Below are 24,401 nucleotides of genomic sequence, written 5' to 3' on the forward strand. Positions count from 1 at the left end.
GCTTGATCAAAATCTATTCAGAAATATGGCCTTCAGAGGGGTCTATTCAGAAATATGGCCTTCAGAGGGGTCTATTCAGAAATATGACCTTCAGAGGGGTCTATTCAGAAATATGACCTTCAGAGGGGTCTATTCAGAAATATGGCCTTCAGAGGGGTCTATTCAGAAATATGGCCTTCAGAGGGGTCTATTCAGAAATATGACCTTCAGAGGGGTAACATCCAATCAGATGCATGATCATCTCATTAGTATGTGGAGATCGCTCTTATTATCAAACTCATTCAAGATCACAATGATATAAGCATATTTTCCAAATCTGATCAAAATCAGTCAAAAATACATCCTCCAAGCTGATAGCAAGGTCAACTAATCAGAGGCAACAATACCTTGATAAATAAGAATCTCTTTCGTTATCAAACTTGTCTTAGTTTTTCATGCTATTAATCATATTCCGAGTTTGACTGAAATCAGATCAGAAATATGGACTACAGACTAGTAACAAGCAACCGCTGACGGACTGACACAGGATGGAATATGCACAATTGATGTAATATAATGAACTCATGACTATGACATAAGCTCATTTGGCGTTACAGCCTTGTGAACCAAAACAAAATAGAAACCATTTTTCTGGGGAATTTAATCAATTGCATCAATGAACTGTGATTTTACCAATTTGAAGTCTATTCTTTGGTTGTTAATATGTCAGAAAACTAGAATTCAAAAGGAATATCTTGCCTGCTCTGTCTCGGTGTAATCCACAAACCCTGCAATGTCACTAAAGCAAGAAAAGTTGGTTACTGTGTGATCAAAATCAATCTATCCATCAATTTTGTCACATCCTCTTTGCAAACTTTTTTAAAATACTCATCCAATTACAATCTCAGTTGTACAACAGTTACAAAAAGCCAATACTTCCTCTTTCATGAGTGAATGTATTCAGTGCATTAAAGACTGAGGCATGTGCTTGGTTCTTCATTCAAAACTGTAGGAAAAAGACAACCATATAGCAATCAGAGACAACTAGAAATGTGTTCACAGAACACAAGAGTAAGCAACCCACCACAGTCAACAAAAGCTGACTTCAATGCAAAATTTTATCCAACTGGCAGATGAACAGAAAGCAAGCACCCTAACAAAGTCAATAAAAGCTGACCTCCATGCAAAATTTTACCCGACTGGCAAAAATGGACAGAAATAAGGACAAGGGCAACATAATATGCACCAAACACATTCTGGTGGGGCATAATAACATTTTCCGAAAAATCTAAAATTATGTTGGTATATCGAGAATTTCCTGAGCTTGCTTACAGGAACTGTGATTTTACTGGCATCATTCAGCTGTTCTATCCACAGTATCATCTCTTCTTCTGTTCTAGCAGCTAGAAAACACTGCTTCCCAGCATAATTTATCACTGCAATAGAAAGTGTTCTTTGCTAAACCTCAAGTCAAAAATATTGACATAGTATTTTTTCAAGAAGAGTAGAAACAAAACTACATACTGTAGATTATTACGCCAATATTGCATTTGTGTGAATAGTTTTTCAAATGAGAAAGAAAATTTGTTCCTCATCCTTCTGCCCACATAGCCATACATATTATTTTCAAAGGGATCCTAAGAGTTACAGAAGTTTTTCCTCATGCCATGGTGTCGGGACTTTACTTGTGCTACACATTTATAAGCGGAACTGTTGAATATGGCAAGAACAAAAACTACACAAGACTCCACATGACTGTGGTACTTTCCCCATTGACAGAGATCTACAAATTTGATAAAATTTGAAAACTGAACTTGCTTTTGAGAAATATGAGCTTGCCCCCCCTCCCCATAAGATCCCAACATGAGTAAAATGATGATAAAATGTGATATTTTAAGGAAATCACATTACATTTAACTTTTCTTTATACCTTTGTTAACCTTAAAACTCTTGCTTATAATTAAAGTTATAAAAAAAAATATAAGTAAATAAGACCTATTCATAATTATGTAGACAAGAATGAGTTAGGATGCAAAGACAGACATGTATATGTAATAATGAGAAGTAAGACAATAATAATGTTAAATAGAAATGAGAAATAATGATGAATGAAAAAAAAGACAACAATAATGAGAAATAAAGACAAAAATAATGAGAAATAAAGATACTAACAACAAGAAATAACAATCATGTTCCTACAATAATGTTTAATATTACTTACCAAAACTGTTTTCTACTTTCGTCTTGAGTTTTCTAGCATCACTAACCTAGAATATACAAGAAAATAATTACACTAATTCAATTAAAATGTCCTTGACATTAGAGAAAAATTCTTTCAAAGATAAAGACCATAGCTCCCCATCAATTCTTAGTAATTATTGGGCATCCAAATATGTAATTTCCAAAAACACCCTACTTCACCATTCTTATGAAATAAGTGGTCATCTAAGTATGAAATTTCCAAAACAATCCTCTTCACCATTTTGTTTGCAATTATTGGGCATCAAAATATATCATTTCCAAGCCTGCCCTAACCATCCCCTTTCTCTGCAATTTTTAGGCATCCAAATATACAATTTAAAAAAACAATTCTACATGCAACAATATAACATCATAAAATATAAAAGCAATATAAAACTTTCTAAAACCAATATCTGTCCTCATAAATATCAAAATCTATTATCTCACTTCAACAAAGTCATACTTGTCAACTTTTCAAAAGCCAAGTAGGGAGATTGAATGAAAAAATAAGGAGATTGGGACCTAAAATAGAGAGGTTTTTACTGCATTTGTATGCCTCATTTTCACTAAATATTGACCAATCTTCTGGGTCCAACTTGCGTAAAATTCTCGAAGAATGTGCCGAGTTTGGGAGTTTTTTTTCTTCCACTGGGAAAGTTGATAGGTATGACAAAGTTGCTTCCATTAGTAACTGTAGTTTTAAACCTATCCCTATTTTAAGTTTATCAAAAGTATGTACAGTGAACCCAGTGTACTGAGACTCCTAAATTTACTTTGCTGTTTCCTTAATTAGTTATACCCTTATCAAAGGTGTGTACAGTAAATACAGTGTACTGAGACCCTAAATTACTTGTTGCATCCATAATTATTTATACATTTATCAAAGATATGTACAGTAATGCAGTGCACTGAGACCCCTAAATTACTTTCTTTTATCCATAATTATTTATACCCTTATCAAAGGTATGTACAGTAAAGCCATTTTACTGTGACATAATTACTTTGTTCTATCCAAAATAATTTATTACTACCAATGACATGTACAGTAAAGCCAGTGTACCAAGACCACTAAATTACTTTGGTGAATCCATATTTATTTTTACCCTTATCAAAGATATGTGCGGTAAAGTCAGTGTACCAAGAGACCTAAATTTCTTTGTAGGATCCATAATTATTTATACCTGTGTCATAAATACATGCCTTAGGTATATTTACAAGCTGATGTGGAAGACCATTATTTATTAAGACCACCTGTCTATGACAAGCACAGTTCATAATGTATCAACATAACTAACTTCCTTGTAATGGTTAATAATATTAAATTTAAGAATTACAGAGAAAGGTATAAACAATGGGCATCTGTGAATAATAAAACCAACTAAACAAATGCTATCATCCAAGGTTAATAATGAACATAGTCTAGGTATTACAAAGACAGTGTTATACACAGGATATTTGCTTGTATCAAGTGAGTAACAGTAATAATAAAATACTCAAGGTTTTCACCCGCGCAATGAAATGTTGCTGTTACTCACTTGATACACTTGAAAAATCCTTGAATTTTTCACCTATGAGATGAAATATACCCATTTATTTGCTTGGAATACATTTTAATTTTATTTTAAGCTTGAAGGAATTGACAAGGTAAAGTGTGTAAAAATCTGAAGTAGCAGATTTGCTGCACTATCCAGAATGATGTCATGTGTTTACTCTTCATGTTTTGCTGTTTTGTGCATATTCGCACTGATGGTCATCGTTTGTGTATATTCGCACAGACTACTGTGTCTTGTGTATATTTGCACAGGCCGCTGTTTTGTGAATTTTCTAAAAGATTGCTGTGTTTTGTGTATATTCGCACAGACTGCATTGTTTGATGCATATTTGCACTGACTACTGTGGTTCGTTTCTATCTGCACAGACAAATGCATTTTTGTGCATATTCTAATATTTATTTTGTATATTCGCAAACTCTGTTTGCACAAATTTGCACAGACTGCGGTGTAGTGTGTAAATTGGAATAAAAGTGCTCTTCTGTGTATATTCGCTCAGATCGCTGTTTTTTGTATATTCACACAGACCACTGTGGTTTATCAATTTTTGCACAGACTGATGTGTTTTGTGTATATTCAAACAAACCACTGTGTTTTGTGAATATTATCAGATTGCTGTGTTTTGTGTATATTCACACAGAAAATATCATTTGTAACATAATTTCCTTTCATAATTCAATATTAAAAATCACATAAAAAAATAAGGAAATAAAAAGTACAATGCAGGATTCAAACCTGGTACTCACATGGCTGCCAACCTTCCAGGCTCACAATTAGTGAAAATAGGGATAAAAAGTCGTGAATTTGAACACGAATTAGTGAAAAATACGAAACCAAAAATACCATGGCAATAACTTCATCCACTCTGACCACCAATACTACACTATATCAAGATCACAATATAAAACTAAAACACTACACATATGCAGAAATATTTATTTATCAAGACATGATACTGTGGCAGACTTGAACTTCCTCAACTACTTGATCGTAAATTTGTTTTATAAACAGTTCAGACTTCTTGCCTGCCAGTTGATCTTGGTGACTAAAATTGCTGACAAATTTTCTGAAGCTAAGGAGGCCCTAAAGTCTGTCTTATTTTTCCTCACTAGAGAAAATACTCTTTCACTGTCACTGTTGCTGTGAGGAATGCACAGGAGCTGGAACACTTTTGGTTCTTCCACAGGAAAATTTGGAAGCGATTTTTGGGTCCGGGAACATTTGTCGGAACAAATGTTTAGCATGGTCTCCAACTGATAAAGGTAGATTGTGTTCGACAAGAAAACTCACAAACAATGCTTCAGCGTTGGTAGCTTGCAGGTCTTCTGCCGATGGCTTAAATGATTCCAGCGCTGAAATCTGCGAATTCTTAATTTTCCCAACATCTACATGTTTTTTGCAACCGATGTGCTTCCTCACATCATCTCCGATGGCACACTGAGTGCAAAAAGCATGATGAATATCAATGTTTAATGGCAGAATGCCCAGTCAATTTTTGATATATTCCAAATTAAACTTCACTTTCTGAGCAATACATTTCTTTTTCCTTGGCAGTGAAGACATTTTCAAGATCTTACATGCGATGCTGAATGGTAACTCAAATCAGTGTTGGTGACGCATGCGTGGAGCAAAATTCCGGTTAGGCCCCAGTTTCTCTCAAAAGCATTTGTAAAACTACTCTTATACATACAGATTAAAATAGGCTAAAATGCTTGCTACCAGGCCAACTGTACAAATCAGCTGTAGATCTACTAATATCGCAACCAGCAGTACCGGACCGTTTCGGCAACTGCGAATATCATGACTAGCGCTTAACGGGAAATCAGTTATTTTATTGAAGATTTAAAATAACTGAGAATTGGAGAACTTGTGAAGTTTTGGCTTGCGGCATGAATCTATGAATCGCTGAAAAAGTTGTGAAATTCACGCCAAATTCGTGAGGGTTGGCAGCTATGTACTTATGTATGACAGGTTACCATACATACTACAAGATCAAGCAACTGACAATTCTTTGGTCATAATGTTATTGATTATTGAATGGAGTAAAAAATAATTTAAGCCAGGGAATTATCAAAATTAATGTAAAGTATCGAATTTTGAATAAGTATTGAACCTTAAAGTTGAATGCATTGAGCATCAAAATTTTACCATATTTAAGCCAGAAAAGTCTTTGTAAAGGTTCACTTCGACCTTTCTTTTCTACCCCACCCCAATTCAGTGTTAAACCTGAAAGGCCAACATCTACAACTCATTGAGATTTGATCAGGGCATCGCACCGCTGTCCTGAGAAAGTAAACATTTCAGCCACCAACAATAACCGCTTGATAGGAATCCATCTCAGATAGCCATTTTCAAAGGGAAGTTGACTGCAACGTAGTTAAGAGATTCTAGGCTATTAAAAATCTGACGAAAGAAATGATTATCTTGGGAAATATTTATGAATTGCTGCGTATGATTGGTCAGAGTACATTAAGGCGTACACTGTGGAAGTAATGTGAATTTAAAGTGACAACCATGATCAAAATTCTTTAGTCTGAAATTCTTGATAGAGGAGAAGATTGGCTCCATGAAGCCTAAAAAGAATTGTGCTTTCCTCATTAAACAACAAAAGGGGACCCGGTGGCTGTCTTGTAAGAAAAAACAGGTTTTAGTGATAGGATGCACAATTTCTGAAAGAGAACAGCAATAAGGTATGCAATTTTAATTTTTAACGTAATTTTCTAGTTTTGATTGTGTTTTATGTAATAGTGTTTGATATGACCAGGATCCATATTATATATCATTTATTCAATTTCATGGAAATCTGTTGATGCTAGAGTTATTATGCCATTTATCTCTGTAATTTTACAGTTACTAGTTCATTGACAGAAACGACGGATTGCATGTGATCCAAATTTTTATATGTATAGGATTTCATAGGGTTAAATAAAATAATTTCCTTTGCTGTTAGGACAATACTCACTGTCATGAATTAACGATAATTGCATATTTATATCTGATTTTGTAATGTTAAAATAATCTTGCAGGTTAGGGGTTGCTGTGAGCTAGAATTTTGTGAATTTTATGCAATAATAATTGAGCATGTGGTAGCGTAGGTAAAGAGATAAGGTAATGTTAAATGTTAAATACACCACTCAAGTGCTAATTTATGGTCGGCTGCTGCGAAGCAAGAGTGATGATCTATCAAATTAGGTCAGAATTTATGCAGTGTTTGGATAGCTAGTTATGCTTCTGAGTAACGTAAGTGATGGAATTTTATGTACATACAGAAAGTGATACGTGTAGAGATTATGGGGGTAATTTTGTCCTTTAAGGAAACAGCTTTCTGGGAGAGATGGGACAGTCTGAAAACAAAAGTCTGGAAAGAATGATGTGTTCAGAATAAAAGACTAGAAAGTCCAGAAGGAGATGAAGCATTCAGAACAGGAACACTAGAGAGAGATTAGGAAAATGTTATGCACAGGTCAAGAGAGGAAGGTCATGCAATCAGTTGTGGACACTGTGCTCTTTTCATCACTTTTTATTATGATGAAATAAATCCAAATTAGACACTGCTATTAAATTCTGTTGACATAACTTAGATTGAATAGGAGTTGCCGCTATAAACTGTTATTGATTCAATTTTGTTATTTTTCTTGTCTAAGGGGGCTCGTATTGCATTATTTCTTCCCAATAGTCTTGCTCAGTTCTCTGTTGATATTCTATCTATGCACTCACACCAGGCCATAAAATCGAGCTCATCTGCTATATAACGCCAGCTAAATCCAATTAACTACCCCTCTGACTAAGAGGGCAACATTACAATTACTTCTCTTGCAAAATCAATTAATTCACAGACTAGTGCAAAATGAAAGAAACAATCACGCAAATAATCCACTGCTCATTGATGACACACCAATCAAATGTGACACAAGTTCAGGGTGCGTGGCACACCAATCAAATGTGACAAATGTTCAGGGTGTGTGGCACACCAATCAAATGTGATAAAAGTTCAAGGTGTGTAGCACACCAATCAAATGTGATAAAGGTTCAGGGTGCGTAGCACACCAATCAAATGTGATAGAGGTTCAGGGTGTGGTACACCAATCAAATGTGACACAAGTTTAGTGTGTGTGGCACACCAATCAAGTGTGACACAAGTTCAGGGTGTGTGGCACACCAATCAAATGTGACAGAGGTTAAGGGTGTGGCACATCAATCAAATGGATTACTGTGTTAGATCAAGAAAAATTTGCTGGATCAGTACTAGCTGATCTTCGGAAAGCTTTGATATTGTTGACTCCACAATAGACTGGTTTACATCCTATCTAAAAATGTCAAAAATAACAGTTTTTCTAAAGAATAACCAGTTACATTTGGAGTACCACAAGGATCAACCTGGGTCCACTCCTATTGCACTTTTCAGCAATAATTTATCTCTAAAAATGGATAACTTTTCGAATGACCCTGGCCTTATAAAGGTCTTTACCCAGTGAGAATCTGCATTGGAAAAGATAAGCTGTGTTCCACCGGATGAAAGTTTGCCATAGATGTTAGATCCGTTAATGAGCCCACAACCACAACTGCTGGGTATCCTAATGAAAAACCAGTGTCTGGGGCTTGTAGAACCACCAATTACTAGTCAAGTGAAGGCATCCGCAAGATAAAGCTTTGGTAGATGGTTGGTATTTGTAAGTGATGATGTAAGCAGCCCAAAATATCAGTAACTCTGTCAGATTGTGGATGTGTGTTGTGATGTGATTTGGATTTTTGACGTAGCTTTAACAATTTTTCAGTCATATCACTACCATGTCTGAAATGTGGCAGTTTATAGTGATGTCTAGCACTCGGGTAACATGCCGCAGACATGTAGCATGATGTCCTTACCCAGTCACATTATCCTGACACCAGGTGACCAGTCCTAACACTAACCTCTTAATGCTGAACGCCAAGTGAGGCAGCTGTTAGTACCATTTTCATAAGTCTTTGGTATGACTAGGCCAGGGATTGAACCCACAACCTCCTGCATTTGAGGCAGATGCTCTAACCACTAGGCCACCAGAGCAGTGTCAGATTGTGGAAGCAACTGAAAGCAGATTCTTCCTTAGTCAATGATCACCTGATGCTGGAAATGTAGACCAAGTAAAAGATGTAAAGGAATGAGAAGAACTGAACCTCAAGAGGCAGAAAACTTCTGAGTTCAGATATGTAAGGCTGAGTCTTCACACATCATAAGAAGATCTAATAATGATAAGGGAACTTAAGAACAATTTTTCGTAGTCGTTGTATAAAAGTAGTGAAGCTGACATCTCTTGTGCTACCTGTAAAGTAGCTGGAGAAGAATGCTAAGGATGGTGGCTCACTACATTTGCAGCATGAGTTAGAACCCAGGAAAGATTCCACATGGAAAACAGTGAGTGGTTTAAGCCTATGCAAGTCAAAGTTAGACAACAAGTCGGAGATCTCTTTGTTATGATCAAGAGATGATGTGAAGAGAAGTAATTTGGATTTATTCTGGACTTTTACTGAATTTAATTCAGGACTTTAAATTACTAGGACTAGCGCCTGAAATTCTTGGATTATTTTGGGATATAATTTACAATACCATTAAGTTCTTTTTTCTCATTTTCACTTTGTATTCTAGAGAAACAAATTATTTGTTAATTTTACAAAGATTGTTGTCTTTCACTCTTTTCTGTTACTTATTTTAAGAGCATAGACTCATAACAATAGAATGATCCTGCATTATGTCTTTGATGGTCGATCAGAAACGATTAATAAAGTGATGGTGACTGCAAGAGAGGTAGAGGAGCAGTCCTTGGGCTGTCTGCCTCTACTTACTCTATCTTGCCAGCAAAAAGCAGAGGTGTGGTTAACACGGTCATGTTGTGATGTGACTTGAGAAGGCTTAAGAGTAAGCATGCATCCCATCATACAAGATCAATGTTAGTGGAAGCCATCAAAGCATCCACTACTGAATGGTGGGCTGCCCTGTTAATTACCTTCGATATTGTAGTTGTTGACTCCCAGGCAGTTTCATTGCCAGTCCTTTCTATAAGGCAGACACACCAAACCAAAGAAACAAAGACATGGCCACAAGCTTTCAATTCATGTGAAGAATGCCTTCATCCACCTTATAGCAAACTGGTGAAGTAAGATTGAATGTATCGTCGTAGTTCTTGTCCATAACATCACAATATTTGCAAAGAAGGAGCTGGAATGGGTCTTATACCAGGACACTGGAAGTTGATTCTCAGAAAAAAGACTTTGGAATGCCTTGATCATGAAAGATAGTCTCTACTGTTGCCTTAAAGTTATACTCAGTCTGCTCCATAGAGGGATCTAAGTATGAACCATTATCAGGTCTATCCCCACCCTCACTCACTTACTAGCTGGGATCAAGATCAATATCTGGATAATACATACCTGAAGGCACAGACAAGGCATGGCTGTTGTCTCCAAGACTGTCACACTATTGTCCAAGAGGATAGGCCATGAGTAAATGGCTAGCCAAATCTGCAGGATGTCGTCACTGCAGCGGTATGGAAGGCTTGTCAAAATCAAAACAAGCCAAAGCCAAAACAGGTGTCGATCTACATATGTAAGTGTAGATGACTGTACTATCAGAGTATTGGTAGTGATAGGTGGATGAATCGATCTATCAATAAGATCCCTGGCAATGTCACTCAACTCCATGGCTCTACTTGACGATATGCTCCAAAAGCCATGCTGTCACTTAACAGTATGGATCTAGACTTGGATGGCTGGAAAGTACAATTAGCAGCCAATATGGCATCAAACTGAGGTGCAGCCTGATGGCATGTCTCATTCAAGTCATTTATAAACCCCATGCACCCAGACTTATGTAATGGTCGCAGTAGGTAACGTATGTCACATGTTCATTGGAGGAGGGGCCCCAATGGCATCCCCCCAAGGCTGGCCAAAGATTCCATATTAGTGTGAATGCTCAAAACATCAGTACTCTCAGTTTTCTTCAGTATTGTTGACCATGCATTCTCTGACCAACTGGCACATATGCTACAAGTAGCTGACAGGTGAGACACGAGTTATGAGACTCCGTGATGGCTATAAATTTCTTGCATTTAACACACTTCATCATCTTTGTTAATTCTGAAATGAAAAGCTGGAGAGAAGAAATCAATAGTTACTTCATTAATGATGCCAGAGACACCCAATATAATAGGGGTGATAAACAGGGTGAGCGAACATGAACTACAACATGTAATATTACAATGTTGCTCTTGAGAACACAGAAACTAAGGCTATATAGGTGACGAGTTCACATAATTATGATCAAATTTTTAAAAAAATGTGTACCATCTGTAGAATAATCCTTTATATATCAGAAAATAACAAAATCTTCAATGGATGAGATGAAATGTAACATAAATTTCCACTGGATTTCAGGAGGTGATGAAAAAGCTTAAAACTGGCGCCACCAGTCAGAGGCAAGGAGAGGTAATACACAGTAGTTACTGTCCTTTGTCTATAAAATGTTGATGGAAAAGTTGAATTTTTTTTTGTTGGGAGGGTTGGATTCTGGAGATAATGGGGCTATATTCCTAACATTAATTTGATCGGGGAACATATTCAAAGGAAAAAGACAGAAGAAATAATATAAAAAGGGAGGAAATATTGCAGATTCTGTGTTCTTGATGATATTTGTGTTATTAAAGATTAATTTCACCTCATGATTGCTTGGTTGATTGGTTTTTAATGGCAATGTCAGCATTTTATTTAGTTATTTCATGCTTAAGAAATGGGAGTTAAGTGCCTTTCTCAAGGACACACCAAGGCCGAAAACTTGGCTGGCCTGGGCAGGTATCAAACCCACAATCCTTGGATTAAAATTAACTGAGCTACCATGGTTCCCCTCACTTCATTGTAAAATATTCTCTCTATACAGAACTATGATCTAATTTCAATAACTCTATAAATCACACAAAATAAATTTCATAATTATGTAAGAACTAATGTTTCAGTAATATTCAAATATTTTGAAGATTATCCAGATCATGTATTTAATTTTAGAAAGAACAGTAAAATGCTGGTGCATTGTGTCATCATAATGCATAACAGATTATCACTATAGCCTATGATAATGTAACATCTTGTGCTTTTGTTTCCTGTTAACTTTATTAGTTGCTTTACTTTTACTTTATGTAACCCTACTTGCCATGTCAGATTTTCACTCTATACTGGTGAATAGGTACCTTTGATATATACTTCAGATTGATTGAAAAGTCAGCACTCTTGTTTGCTTTCACTGCCTTTGGGATACTCTGAAGAGACATACAAGATTTAATCAATAAAGATAAATTCTTCAATGAAATACATACTGTATAATTCCCTATCTACGTGATGTATAGGTTACCTTCCCATCCAGCAATGGATTGCATCTTTATAGTAGCTTTCTCACTGTACAGCTGATCTAAATTTTTTTAGGTCTAAATTATTTTGTAAGAAATGACTGCCAATCAATGATGCCTTACTAATATTAATAGATCTCACTCATTATCAAACTCAAAGACCTTCAAGGCATAAGCTTGTTATAATATACTTAATATGCATCTTGCTCATTATGAAACTTGGCTGACATATGAATTATATATATTATATTTCAAGCTCAATTAAAGTTAGATCAGAAATATAGCTCCTACATGGTAATATACTCAGCCATTCAGATGAATTATCACCTCAACTGAGATCTTGATGACATAAACATCTATTCCAACTTTGATCAAAACTTTACAAAAGATATGGCTTTCAGAGTGTAGTTTTCATTCCAGAAATGGGAAAAGTTGAGTCCCAGTGACCCTACCAGGTAATCAAGTCATTTCGAAAAAATATAAAACAGGGTTTGTAACACATATCATTATCACTGGCAATAGAATTGTGGTTTTATTACTTCTACGATAAATATTCACTTTCTGCATGTGGAATTTTTCTAGCAGCTCAATAGAAAACAAGAGCAACACACCAAATATGTGCTACTCTTGGATTCCTGGCCTTACACCTAACACCAACAAACAAAACTCTATTAACCTGTTAACTGATGCAATGTCCCTTCCAAAACTCAATACCTATTTTTATATCTATGACGCCAGAATCAACCCACTGTCCAAATAAATAAGTTGCACAAAACCCAATTATAACTACCTCATAGTGAATAATTATACAAGCTATGACATGTTTTTTGTTAGTAGCTATAGCAGGGGATACATTAATTATAATTCCTATTAGTGGACTTCCTTTGATGCAAACCATTGGCAGATCTTTCAGGATTTCACTAAAATACTTTTGTATAACAGATGGTGATTGATGATTGGTATATATTCTTTTCTACCACTTTAATTCTTTTCACCCAGAACTGAGGGACTATTGCAAATATGTCCAATAACAGAGAATGTGAAAATTAATATTATTATAAATATTTTATCCTAATCCCACTTGAAAGAAGTGTGAGTCTATGTTACATTAATTTTCAATTGAAATATTTATATAGTTGGTGATATCATCAAACTTTACTTTAATAATAATAATAATAATAATAATAATGATGATGATGATAATAATAATAATAATAATAATAATAATGATAATAATAATAATAATAATAATGACGATAATAATTAGCAGTATTAATTTTAGTATATGATTATAAAATTACCTCCATAACATGCTCAGTCAAACAGATACAAGATCAATTATTATCTGTGTGGATCAGACTCATTATCAAATCCATCTGAGATCTTGATAATATAAACATATATTCAAGTTTAAACAAAACAAGATCAGAAATATGGCTTCCAGAGTGATAACAATCTCAGCCAGTTAGATGCATGATCACTAAATTAACATCTTGATTGTTATCAAAACTGCCTGATATATTAATGATGTATGCATCCAAGTTTGATCAATTTAGGATCAGAAATATGGACTCCAGAATGGAAACGAGCAAGTCAACCTGATGCAAGATTACCTCTTTAATACATGTGGATACTGCTGGTTACCAAATGTATCCAAGATTCTTTATGATACAAGCCCATATTCCAAGATCAACTGAAATCAGATCAGAAACTACGGTAACAAGTAATTGTTGACCGATAGATGACAAATGCAGGGCCATACCTTATGCTCACTTAGCCTTATGGTAAAGTCAGCTTAATATTTTTAAAAAGAAATGAAAAACATACAAGCAAATAATATTTCTACATGAAAGATTAGAGAAATCATTATTCTTGCTGTTTAGCTTGTCTTTAAAGGCTAAAGTGGTGACAAAATATACACCATGTAGTGGATAAGCACTCATTTCCTAACATGTTCTGAGCTCATTTTTCTTGTGGTTGTAAAGAAAGTAGAAATAAACTCTATTAAGAATGCAATCTATAAAAATGATTAGGACACAAATTTACATGAGCTGAATTTTTGAGCCTTCTGAGTAGAGTTTATTTCTACTTTCGTTTCTCCAAATCATTAGAAATTCTAATCAGGACCCGTAGCTAAGCATGAAACCTGTGGTATTTTGCCACTACTGTAACATATATGCTTCTATTCTGACATGTTTTTGTTTTTATTATAATGTGACAACAATATCAAAATAAATTTTCTTTTTAATTTAATTACAACTGGAGAAAAATGTGAGGAGGCCCTGTGTCCAATAACCAATGCCAATGACAGTCAAGTCTGGAATGTGAATGAAATAGATCTAGTATCAACATGACTTAAGATACTGGCAAAATATTACATTTAGTAAAGTTATGTAAAACTGAATTACTGTTGGAGCTGGATCACTGTCATCTGAAGACATATAGCATTTTAACTTTCCTTCCATTTTATCAAGGACAAAGTAACCTCTTTTAGATGGATTCTGCATATCTATCTCTACAATCTGCAGCCAGCCACATGGGCGACAATTTTGATCTGCGAATGACATTCCTGAAATATCACAGCTTATATATGTCCTGAAATGAGACAAATATAATATTTAGAAAAAGTTTATTCTCTGCTACATATCTATATCAGTACATGTAACCTTCTAAATCATTCATTCTCTTCCGTGATTCTATCATTTCATGGTGGTTAATTGGCTAACATGGTAGACTTGCAAACCAATGGTCACAGGTTATAAGCCTGCCTAGATGACCCAAGTTCAGCTGCTATGATGTATTTCTGGGTAAATTGCTCAAATTGCTATGTAGCCTTGCATGTGTTGCTATGCAGTTAAACAACAAAGAAACAAAAATCTGCCATTTCACCCTCTGCTCAATGTTTTATTTATGACTGGATTAGGGACTCAACATATTTTGGAGAAAAAATAAGATTCCATCTGATAAATACTTTTCTAGAGTAAATTGCTTAATTTGATAAATCTGCAACATTTCCTACAGCCCTCCTGCTGAACAGTAACAGAAGGATGCCTCCCTTCCTCCTGCTCTTTGTGTCTCACCAGCCCTTCCGTCTGTCATTAGGGGTGTCTCCCTCCTCATGCTCTACAAGTCTATCTAGCCCTTCTGCCAGGTGCCTCCCTCTATCAAGCCCTCATTGTCTCTCTAGCCTCTCTGCCTATCCTTAGGGGTGTCTCCCTCCCCATGCCCTAAGTGTCTCTCTAGCCCTTTTGCCTGTCCTTCTAGCGAGGAGCACTGTCTTATTGGAACATGGACCCATTTTCAGCCCCACCAAGAGTCTTTGAAAAATCCCTGCTATACAGTGTGGAATAACAGAATCCTCTGTATGGGCAGAACAGAGACATTTAACCCAATGGGACAACATTTGTGTAAGGAATAAAGTTAGGTCCAATTCCATTCTCTTAAGGTTAGATCAACATCTATCCATCAATAAACAAAGAAATGCTTCTTTCTCTTGCTGACAACACCCATTACCTATTCAGACGCATTCAACTTTTGTGAACACATTAAAACTACAGTACTGGTAAAACACATATCCAGACACTCCTACACTTTGTTCCAACCACATCCATGGTCAAATTCTCAACGGGAATGAACACAATCAGATGCCAATTTTAGTGGCATATATGAATATGTATTTTTAAGCTGAGTAAGCATAGGGATCACATTAGTTTCTAAACACTGAACCCAAGACTATAACTTGATTCTAAAGCAGCTTTGTTCTATCCCCATCCCTTCTTCTGACATTTCATCCACAATTACAATTGTTTCAATTTTTTTATGTTTCCACAAATCCAGTCATGATCCATTAGAAATCATAATATTATGACAAAATGCTGATAGATTTTAATATGCAACAAATTACTCTGAGGGAAATTCATTCTGTTCAACCTTGTCCAAAACATCAAGGACAGATCTGTCCAAAGCCTCAGGATTCACCGTTCAGACCTTATATAGTATATATCATGTTTTAGACCTTGTGTGGTATATAATGTTTCATACATTATACAGTATATGTTTCAGATCTCATATACATACATTTTCGTACCTTATATTAGTATATATCATGTTTCAGACCTTTTAAGGTATATACCATGTTTCAGACCATATATCATGTTTTGGACCTTGTGTAGTATATATCATGTTTTGGACCTTGTGTAGTATATATTATGTTTTGGACCTTATGTAGTATATATCATGTTTTGGACCTTGTGTAGTATGTATCATGTTTTGGACCTTGTGTAGTATATATCATGTTTTGGACCTTGTGTAGTATATATTATGTTTTGGACCTTGTGTAGTATATATCATGTTTTGGACCTTGTGTAGTATATATCATGTTTTGGACCTTGTGTAGTATATATCATGTTTTGGACCTTGGACCTTGTGTAGTATATATCATGTTTTGGACCTTGTGTAGTATAGATCATGTTTTGGACCTTATGAAGTATATATCATGTTTTGGACCTTGTGTAGTATATATCATGTTTTGGACCTTGTGTAGTATATATTATGTTTTGGACCTCGTGTAGTATATATCATGTTTTGGACCTTGTGTAGTATATATCATGTTTTGGACCTTGTGTAGTATAGATCATGTTTTGGACCTTATGAAGTATATATCATGTTTTGGACCTTGTGTAGTATATATCATGTTTTGGACCTTGTGTAGTATATATCATGTTTTGGACCTTGTGTAGTATATATTATGTTTTGGACCTCGTGTAGTATATATCATGTTTTGGACCTTGTGTAGTATATATCATGTTTTGGATCTTGTGTAGTATATATCATGTTTTGGACCTTGGACCTTGTGTAGTATATATCATGTTTTGGACCTTGTGTAGTATAGATCATGTTTTGGACCTTATGAAGTATATATCATGTTTTGGACCTTGTGTAGTATATATCATATTTTGGACCTTGTGTAGTATATATCATGTTTTGGACCTTGTGTAGTATATATCATGTTTTGGACCTTGTGTAGTATATATCATGTTTTGGACCTTGTGTAGTATATATCATGTTTTGGACCTTGTGTAGTATAGATCATGTTTTGGACCTTATGAAGTATATATCATGTTTTGGACCTTGTGTAGTATATATCATGTTTTGGACCTTGTGTAGTATATATCATGTTTTGGACCTTGTGTAGTATATATTATGTTTTGGACCTTGTGTAGTATATATCATGTTTTGGACCTTGTGTAGTATATATTATATTTTGGACCTTGTGTAGTATATATCATGTTTTGGACCTTGTGTAGTATATATCATGTTTTGGACCTTGTGTAGTATATATTATGTTTTGGACCTTGTGTAGTATATATTATGTTTTGGACCTTGTGTAGTATAGATCATGTTTTGGACCTTGTGTAGTATATATTATATTTTGGACCTTGTGTAGTATATATCATGTTTTGGACCTTGTGTAGTATATATTATATTTTGGACCTTGTGTAGTATATATCATGTTTTGGACCTTGTGTAGTATATATTATGTTTTGGACCTTGTGTAGTATATATCATGTTTTGGACCTTGTGTAGTATATATTATATTTTGGACCTTGTGTAGTATATATCATGTTTTGGACCTTGTGTAGTATATATTATGTTTTGGACCTTGTGTAGTATATATTATGTTTTGGACCTTGTGTAGTATATATCATGTTTTGGACCTTGTGTAGTATATATCATGTGGACCTTGTGTAGTATGTATCATGTTTTGGACCTTGTGTAGTATATATCATGTTTTGGACCTTGTGTAGTATATATTATGTTTTGGACCTTGTGTAGTATATATCATGTTTTGGACCTTGTGTAGTATATATTATGTTTTGGACCTTGTGTAGTATATATTATGTTTTGGACCTTGTGTAGTATATATCATGTTTTGGACCTTGGACCTTGTGTAGTATATATCATGTTTTGGACCTTGTGTAGTATAGATCATGTTTTGGACCTTATGAAGTATATATCATGTTTTGGACCTTGTGTAGTATATATCATGTTTTGGACCTTGTGTAGTATATATATCATGTTTTGGACCTTGTGTAGTATATATCATGTTTTGGACCTTGTGTAGTATATATTATGTTTTGGACCTTGTGTAGTATATATTATGTTTTGGACCTTGTGTAGTATATATTATATTTTGGACCTTGTGTAGTATATATCATGTTTTGGACCTTGTGTAGTATATATTATATTTTGGACCTTGTGTAGTATATATCATGTTTTGGACCTTGTGTAGTATATATTATGTTTTGGACCTTGTGTAGTATATATCATGTTTTGGACCTTGTGTAGTATATATTATATTTTGGACCTTGTGTAGTATATATCATGTTTTGGACCTTGTGTAGTATATATTATGTTTTGGACCTTGTGTAGTATATATTATGTTTTGGACCTTGTGTAGTATATATCATGTTTTGGACCTTGTGTAGTATATATCATGTTTTGGACCTTGTGTAGTATGTATCATGTTTTGGACCTTGTGTAGTATATATCATGTTTTGGACCTTGTGTAGTATGTATCATGTTTTGGACCTTGTGTAGTATATATCATGTTTTGGACCTTGTGTAGTATATATTATGTTTTGGACCTTGTGTAGTATATATCATGTTTTGGACCTTGTGTAGTATATATTATGTTTTGGACCTTGTGTAGTATATATCTGGTTTGAGACTTTTATATAGTATATATCAGGTTTCAGATATTACAATGCATATATCATGTTTCAGACTTTATATACTATATATCACTCCATCTCAATCATACTCACAACTGCTCTCTATTGACATGTTCTTATTTTGTTTCTACAGTGAATAATTCCCAAAAACGTATGTGCATTATTTTAAGGAGATATAAAATTGAAACATAAAAAAGCTCAAGATATATAGTTTTTGAGAACCCATAGTATTTGCCTGCATTCATATGCATTAAATTAAACCAATGTCTGGTGTCAAATGTATTTCTTTTATCCACCAACTCACCACCCCTAGCTTACTTTAGCAAAGGTGCCACAAGTAGCTTGAAAGTAGAATTCACATGAGTAGTCTCCCCATGGATAAAGGGTACCAAATCCCATAAATTCATCAGTTACTACTTAAGTGGAGGTGCATGCTTTTGCAGAGATGTTACTGTGAAAAAGGCTCAGAAGGGTGTGCAAATAATGTAAGATATATATATTATCGAAGAAAGCAAATTTTTAGTAAATTATGTTTCTCCAAGAATACTTACCCGATCACATTAATATTAGGGATATAAGTCTGCTACCTCTCAAATCCAGCCCTACTAAAAGACGAAAATTCGTCTTTTCTGTCTATCTCATATAGTCCAAAGGGCAATAACTCTTGCCCCTTACCTCCCCTTGCCACCGCCAGGTGTCACTAGTATTTTAAGCTGAGCGATATATATTATACGAGGATGCTCACATAGCGGGGTGGTTGGGAGGGTTTTTAAGTAATGTGATTGGGTAAGTATTCTCGGAGAAACATAATTTACTAAAAATTTGCTTTCTCCTTCAAATACGTTCCCCGATCACATTAACGTTAGGAGAATAGGTAATAGGAGGAGGGAATGCTGAGCATCCTACCTCCACCCCGGGTACCTTCTAGGGAATGATGGCTGGATTCCCCATTTGAAAGATAACCCGTTCTCCTAATTTCATCAGCAACACAGCCTAGGGTCCCGTGATATGTGACCCCTATATACAGTTAAGAAGATAGTCATTGAAATCTTCTTACCTACAAAATTTCACTGGCGAATCCAGCGAAGCTGATAGGCTGTGCTGATTGTTTTAAATGGGTCTGGTGGTCATCTGGGCTGCCGACACCGGACCTACCAGATTCAAGGTTTGCCTCTGCGAAGCCAAATCTCTGAGATAAAAACTGGAGAAGGTTGACTCTGCATGCCAGCCAACAGCTTCTATTATATCTCAGATCGAAACATTGCGTTCGAATGCAAGGCTCGCCGAGATTGCTCTAATCTCATGAGCTGTAATCTTCATGAGGCAACTCTGATCTTGTGAGACCTCAGAGTACGCTGAGCGTATAACCCACTTCAGCCATGAAGCAAGGGCTTGAGGGGTGATATCCTGTTTACCAGCTTTGACCGGAAGAAAGAGGCACTTACGTGTGTCCCGACACGCCTCTGTGCGTTTTAAATAGTGCTTGAGTGCACGAACAGGATCTTGCATGGCTGTTGCTCTGGACTTATCTATGGAAGAGAGCGAGCGAATGACAATTCTTTGATTGCCAATGGATGGTAACCTATTTTTGGCTACAAAGCCTGGTTGCATCAGGAGGACCACCGATCCATCTGATCTGAACTGAAGAATGTTCGGGTCACTGGAAAGGGCATGTAACTCGCTCACCCTGCATGCTGAAGCTAAGGCTATCAAGAAACATGTTTTGTATGATAGTAGCTTTAACGAAGTGTGGGCTAAAGGTTCAAATTTGTCCGAATTGAGCCATGTTAAAACCCAGGACAGATTCCATTTTGGAAACAGGGTGAGGGATTTTGGTCAATTGAAATCAAAATTGGCTAAAAGATCTGATAGATCTTTGTTATGCCCAATATCACATCTACCATGATGGCGGAATGTGTCTGATATCATGGAGCGGTAGCCTTTGATAGTAATTGGGGCCAACTGTTTCTCCTCGAAAAGCCAGAGAAAAAAGTCGGCCAGTTGAGGGATTGAGACACTCAAAGGGACGATGTTATTGATATGGCACCAGTCCCTGAAAACAAGCCACTTTCCCTCGTAAGCCTTCAGAGTGGAGGGCCTTCTTGCTCTTGAGATTCTCTCCACAATCGAAGGTTTAAATTTTTTGTCTCGCAAGGCTGTCCGGACAAGAGCCAAGCGTGAAGAAGAACACCCGTGACCGCGGTTGTTTGAGAAGATTTGGGCTGGTTGGAACCTTCCTGGGTAGATCTATCGCTAGATCAAGTCGATCGGTAACCCAGGACTTGTTCCATCTAAGAGGGGCAATCAGAATCATCCGACAGTTCTGACCCCTTAACCTCTGGATTATTTTCGGTACCAAAACCATGGGAGGGTAGGCGAATGCCCACAACCCCTCCCAGCTGATTGACAGAGCGTCCATGGCCCAAGCCTCTGGGTCTGGAACCGAGAGACGAAGATGGGCAACTTGCGATTCCACCTTGTCACAAAAAGATCGATCATCGGACGCCCCCAAAGTGTGCAAATCCGAAGAAAGACTGATTGATGGAGTGACCATTCTATGTGAATGACTTGACCTTTCCTGGATAGAGTGTCGGCCAAGACATTGAGTCTGCCGGGAATGTGTCTCATTTGTACGTTGATGTGGAGGTTGTCGCACCAATGTAGAAACTGCCAGATCAGAATGCACAGGTCTGGTGATTTGGTGCCCCCTTGTTTGTGGAGGTAAGTCACCACCACAGAGTTGTCTGACATAATGAGGACAGTTTTTCCTGAGAGTTGATCCTTCCAGAAATGAAAGGCATTGATGACAGTCCTCATTTCCAAAAGGTTGATGTGGAGAGGCCTCTCCCCTGGCTCCCACGTGCCGCTGACTGTAGCGAAGTCCGGCAACAGGTGGGCACCCCAACCGTAGGTACTGGCGTCGGTACATACCGTTATCTCCGCTTGGGGCATCTCCAGAGGAATCCCCATGGACAGCCAACCGGGGTTTTGCCACTGACGCAGGAATGATCGTATCTTGGGTGTGATCATTATTGTTTGATTGAGGGGACTTGAAAAGGGGCACCATTGTGCCAGTAGCGTCATTTGTAAGGGACGCATAAAAAGACGGCCAAGCGGGATTAAGTTCGCCGCTGCATTGAATAATCCGAGGAGTTGCAAGAATTCTCTCGCTGAAATCCACGTCCTGTTGGAAATGGACTCAACGAGTTCGATGATCCCGGATTACGCGAGCATGAGGAAACCGTACCAGATTCAGATCGATGAGAAACTCCATACCCAGCTGGACAAAACGTTGGGATGGATGGAGATCGGACTTTTTCCAGTTCATGAAAAAGCCTAGATGACCTAAAAGTGCTAAAAGATCGTTTCTGCCTTTGAGCAGAATAGAACTTACCATATGTTTCTGGAGGATGTCGTCCAAGTACACTGCCGTCCTTGTAGATGAAGTCGAGCGGAACAGGGTGATGACGCAATCCATAACCTTGGTAAAAGCCCAAGGGCTGATGTTGATGTTGGGCAGTTCCTGAGCTGCCTGCTTCCGAACTTCTTCAATTTTTCCTCCAAAGAGTAAAGGCGACCCAAACGGAGTCATCCGTAAAGCCAGAGTATGATAGGACTTGAGCGATGTGAACCGCAGACATGCGTCACGTCGTATCAGGTCTAAGTTGGCAGAAGCAGTCAACGCATTAGCCATGGAATGGTGAGCTGCCCTGCAATCCGGGCCGTCACTTCCCAAGCGTGGTCATTGTCAGATTTTTCTATGAGTCGGAATATGGCTAATGAAGCCAAGTCTAACATTGAAGACGTAGCGACTACGTTCTGGACTAGCTTTGACGTGGCATGGAACACATTTTTTGTCCACTTTGTACAATAGTGGAGCGGACATGTGAACTGCTGCCATATTTTTGTCCAGGGCCAGAAGATCCGTACTGAAGGCGTCTGAATGAGTTTTGTACCAGCGACACGAGAACGTCACTGGTACTTGGCTTTCTGAAAAGAACGCCTTAGCATTTCCCAGATCACCTATTCGTCCTGATAGACGATCACTGATCTCCTTAATTTTTGCCGACTGGGGAAGGAGCCGGAAGGACGGCGTCTCTTCCTCCCCGTCAAGATCTACAGATGCCTTAACTTTGTAGTCTTGAGTGGTGGTAGGAGGTGGAGGGCATTCTGAAGTTGCCAACACCCTATAAATTTCTTCCACTGCCGCCTTGAAGCCAAACTCAGTCCATTCCATGGTTAGATCTGTGTACGGCTGATTTGCAGGAGTTTTGTCACCCTCACTGTGTGCTGAGTCATATTCTGGAATAGCTTGCATTTCTGGATAAAGCATACCAGGTGGCATACATGACGTGATTCCATCATCGTTGACACTGTCACTAACTCTCCTTTGTGGATAAGCCATGAACATATGTACAGTCGGCCCTGCTATCACCGGTACCGGCTGCTCCAATGGCCTGGCTGGACGGACAGATTTCTCACTAAAATCTCTGCCATAGTACTGGTATGTTGCCGGCGATACAGCTTGACGGACAGATTTATCACTAAGATCCCCGTAAATCATATTTGGTCGGACCGTTTTAGCAATAGGGTCCCCATGCCGGGACAGCTGGACGGCCGGTGACATAGAGGTTGTATAATGAAATGGATCCGATGGATCCGGTAAAAACCCCATGCATCCTGTCTTACAGGCCCGAAGGCCATGCTCGGACATGCGGGGGGACTTACACCCACTGGGCAGCCTAAAATTGGGGGAACATTCCTCCAAACAGTCAGAAAAAGCTGTGGAAGCGAGTGAGGGAAATAAGGGTAATATCTGGCCTGTTGTCAATAGCTGCGTCATCGTTTCCTGGACCAAACCACGCATCTGTTCAGAGGTGGACTGTTGTACCCTGTCAACATTATTTTCCTCCATTGCCGCTGATGTTACTGTGGACATCAATGCTATCTTTCTTCGACTTATTCCGTCTATCCCTCCCTTTTGCTGCCTTCTGGACTACATCAGCCCACATTTGCTCTGTCCAAGTATTACACACGCTGCATGGTATAGATGATGTACACTTGGTACATACAATACAAGAGTCATGGTTGTCTTCTTTTGCTTTGAACTTTTTGCATTTCATGCATTTGGTTGACATTTCAACTGAAACGACACAAGAAAAGAAAACAAAGCACAAATTAGCAATTCAGCATGTTATTAATTTGCTAATACCACAACCGTTACTAACTCTTAATTGACAACATGAGTTCAGCGATAGCGTGTGTAACATGGTCTTCAGTAGACGAAATCCGTAAGGGTGACAAAGTCACTCAATTTTGAAAAAAAATTGTTAAAATAATGTATACAACCTGTAGAAGAATGATTGTCGAACGCAATAAATCCAAATTTAACTTCGGATGGTCCAATTTAATGCTAAGATGGCTTGGATTGTTTGGAGGTATAATGTACGTGTTATCAGTACAAGCAAAGCTTAAAAACTAGTGACACCTGGCGGTGGCAAGAGGAGGTAACGGGCAAGAGTTATTGC

General features: G+C 37.2%; 1 protein-coding gene across 18 annotated transcripts in view; it reads right to left on the bottom strand.

Annotated features, from left to right (window-relative positions):
* The window catches only part of LOC149795308 (pleckstrin homology domain-containing family A member 1-like), a 100,527-nt gene that overhangs the window by 61,843 nt on the left and 14,283 nt on the right, over positions 1-24,401 (bottom strand). For all 18 annotated transcript variants that reach the window (XR_016422302.1, XM_089965062.1, XM_089965060.1 and 15 more), the window contains 4 exons: positions 14,548-14,734; positions 11,984-12,052; positions 2,201-2,246; positions 1,312-1,415 (listed from right to left, as the gene is read on the bottom strand). Coding sequence is in view for 17 of the 18 variants with exons in the window: in XM_089965062.1 (XP_089821188.1) it covers positions 1,312-1,415; positions 2,201-2,246; positions 11,984-12,052; positions 14,548-14,706 (378 nt within the window). In the remaining variant the exon portion in view is untranslated. The remainder of the gene's footprint in view (positions 1-1,311; positions 1,416-2,200; positions 2,247-11,983; positions 12,053-14,547; positions 14,735-24,401) is intronic.

Source organism: Sinohyriopsis cumingii, chromosome 7 (genome assembly GCF_028554795.1).
Source record: "Sinohyriopsis cumingii isolate HCF-2022 chromosome 7, ASM2855479v2, whole genome shotgun sequence".
Lineage (NCBI taxonomy): Eukaryota > Metazoa > Mollusca > Bivalvia > Unionida > Unionidae > Sinohyriopsis > Sinohyriopsis cumingii.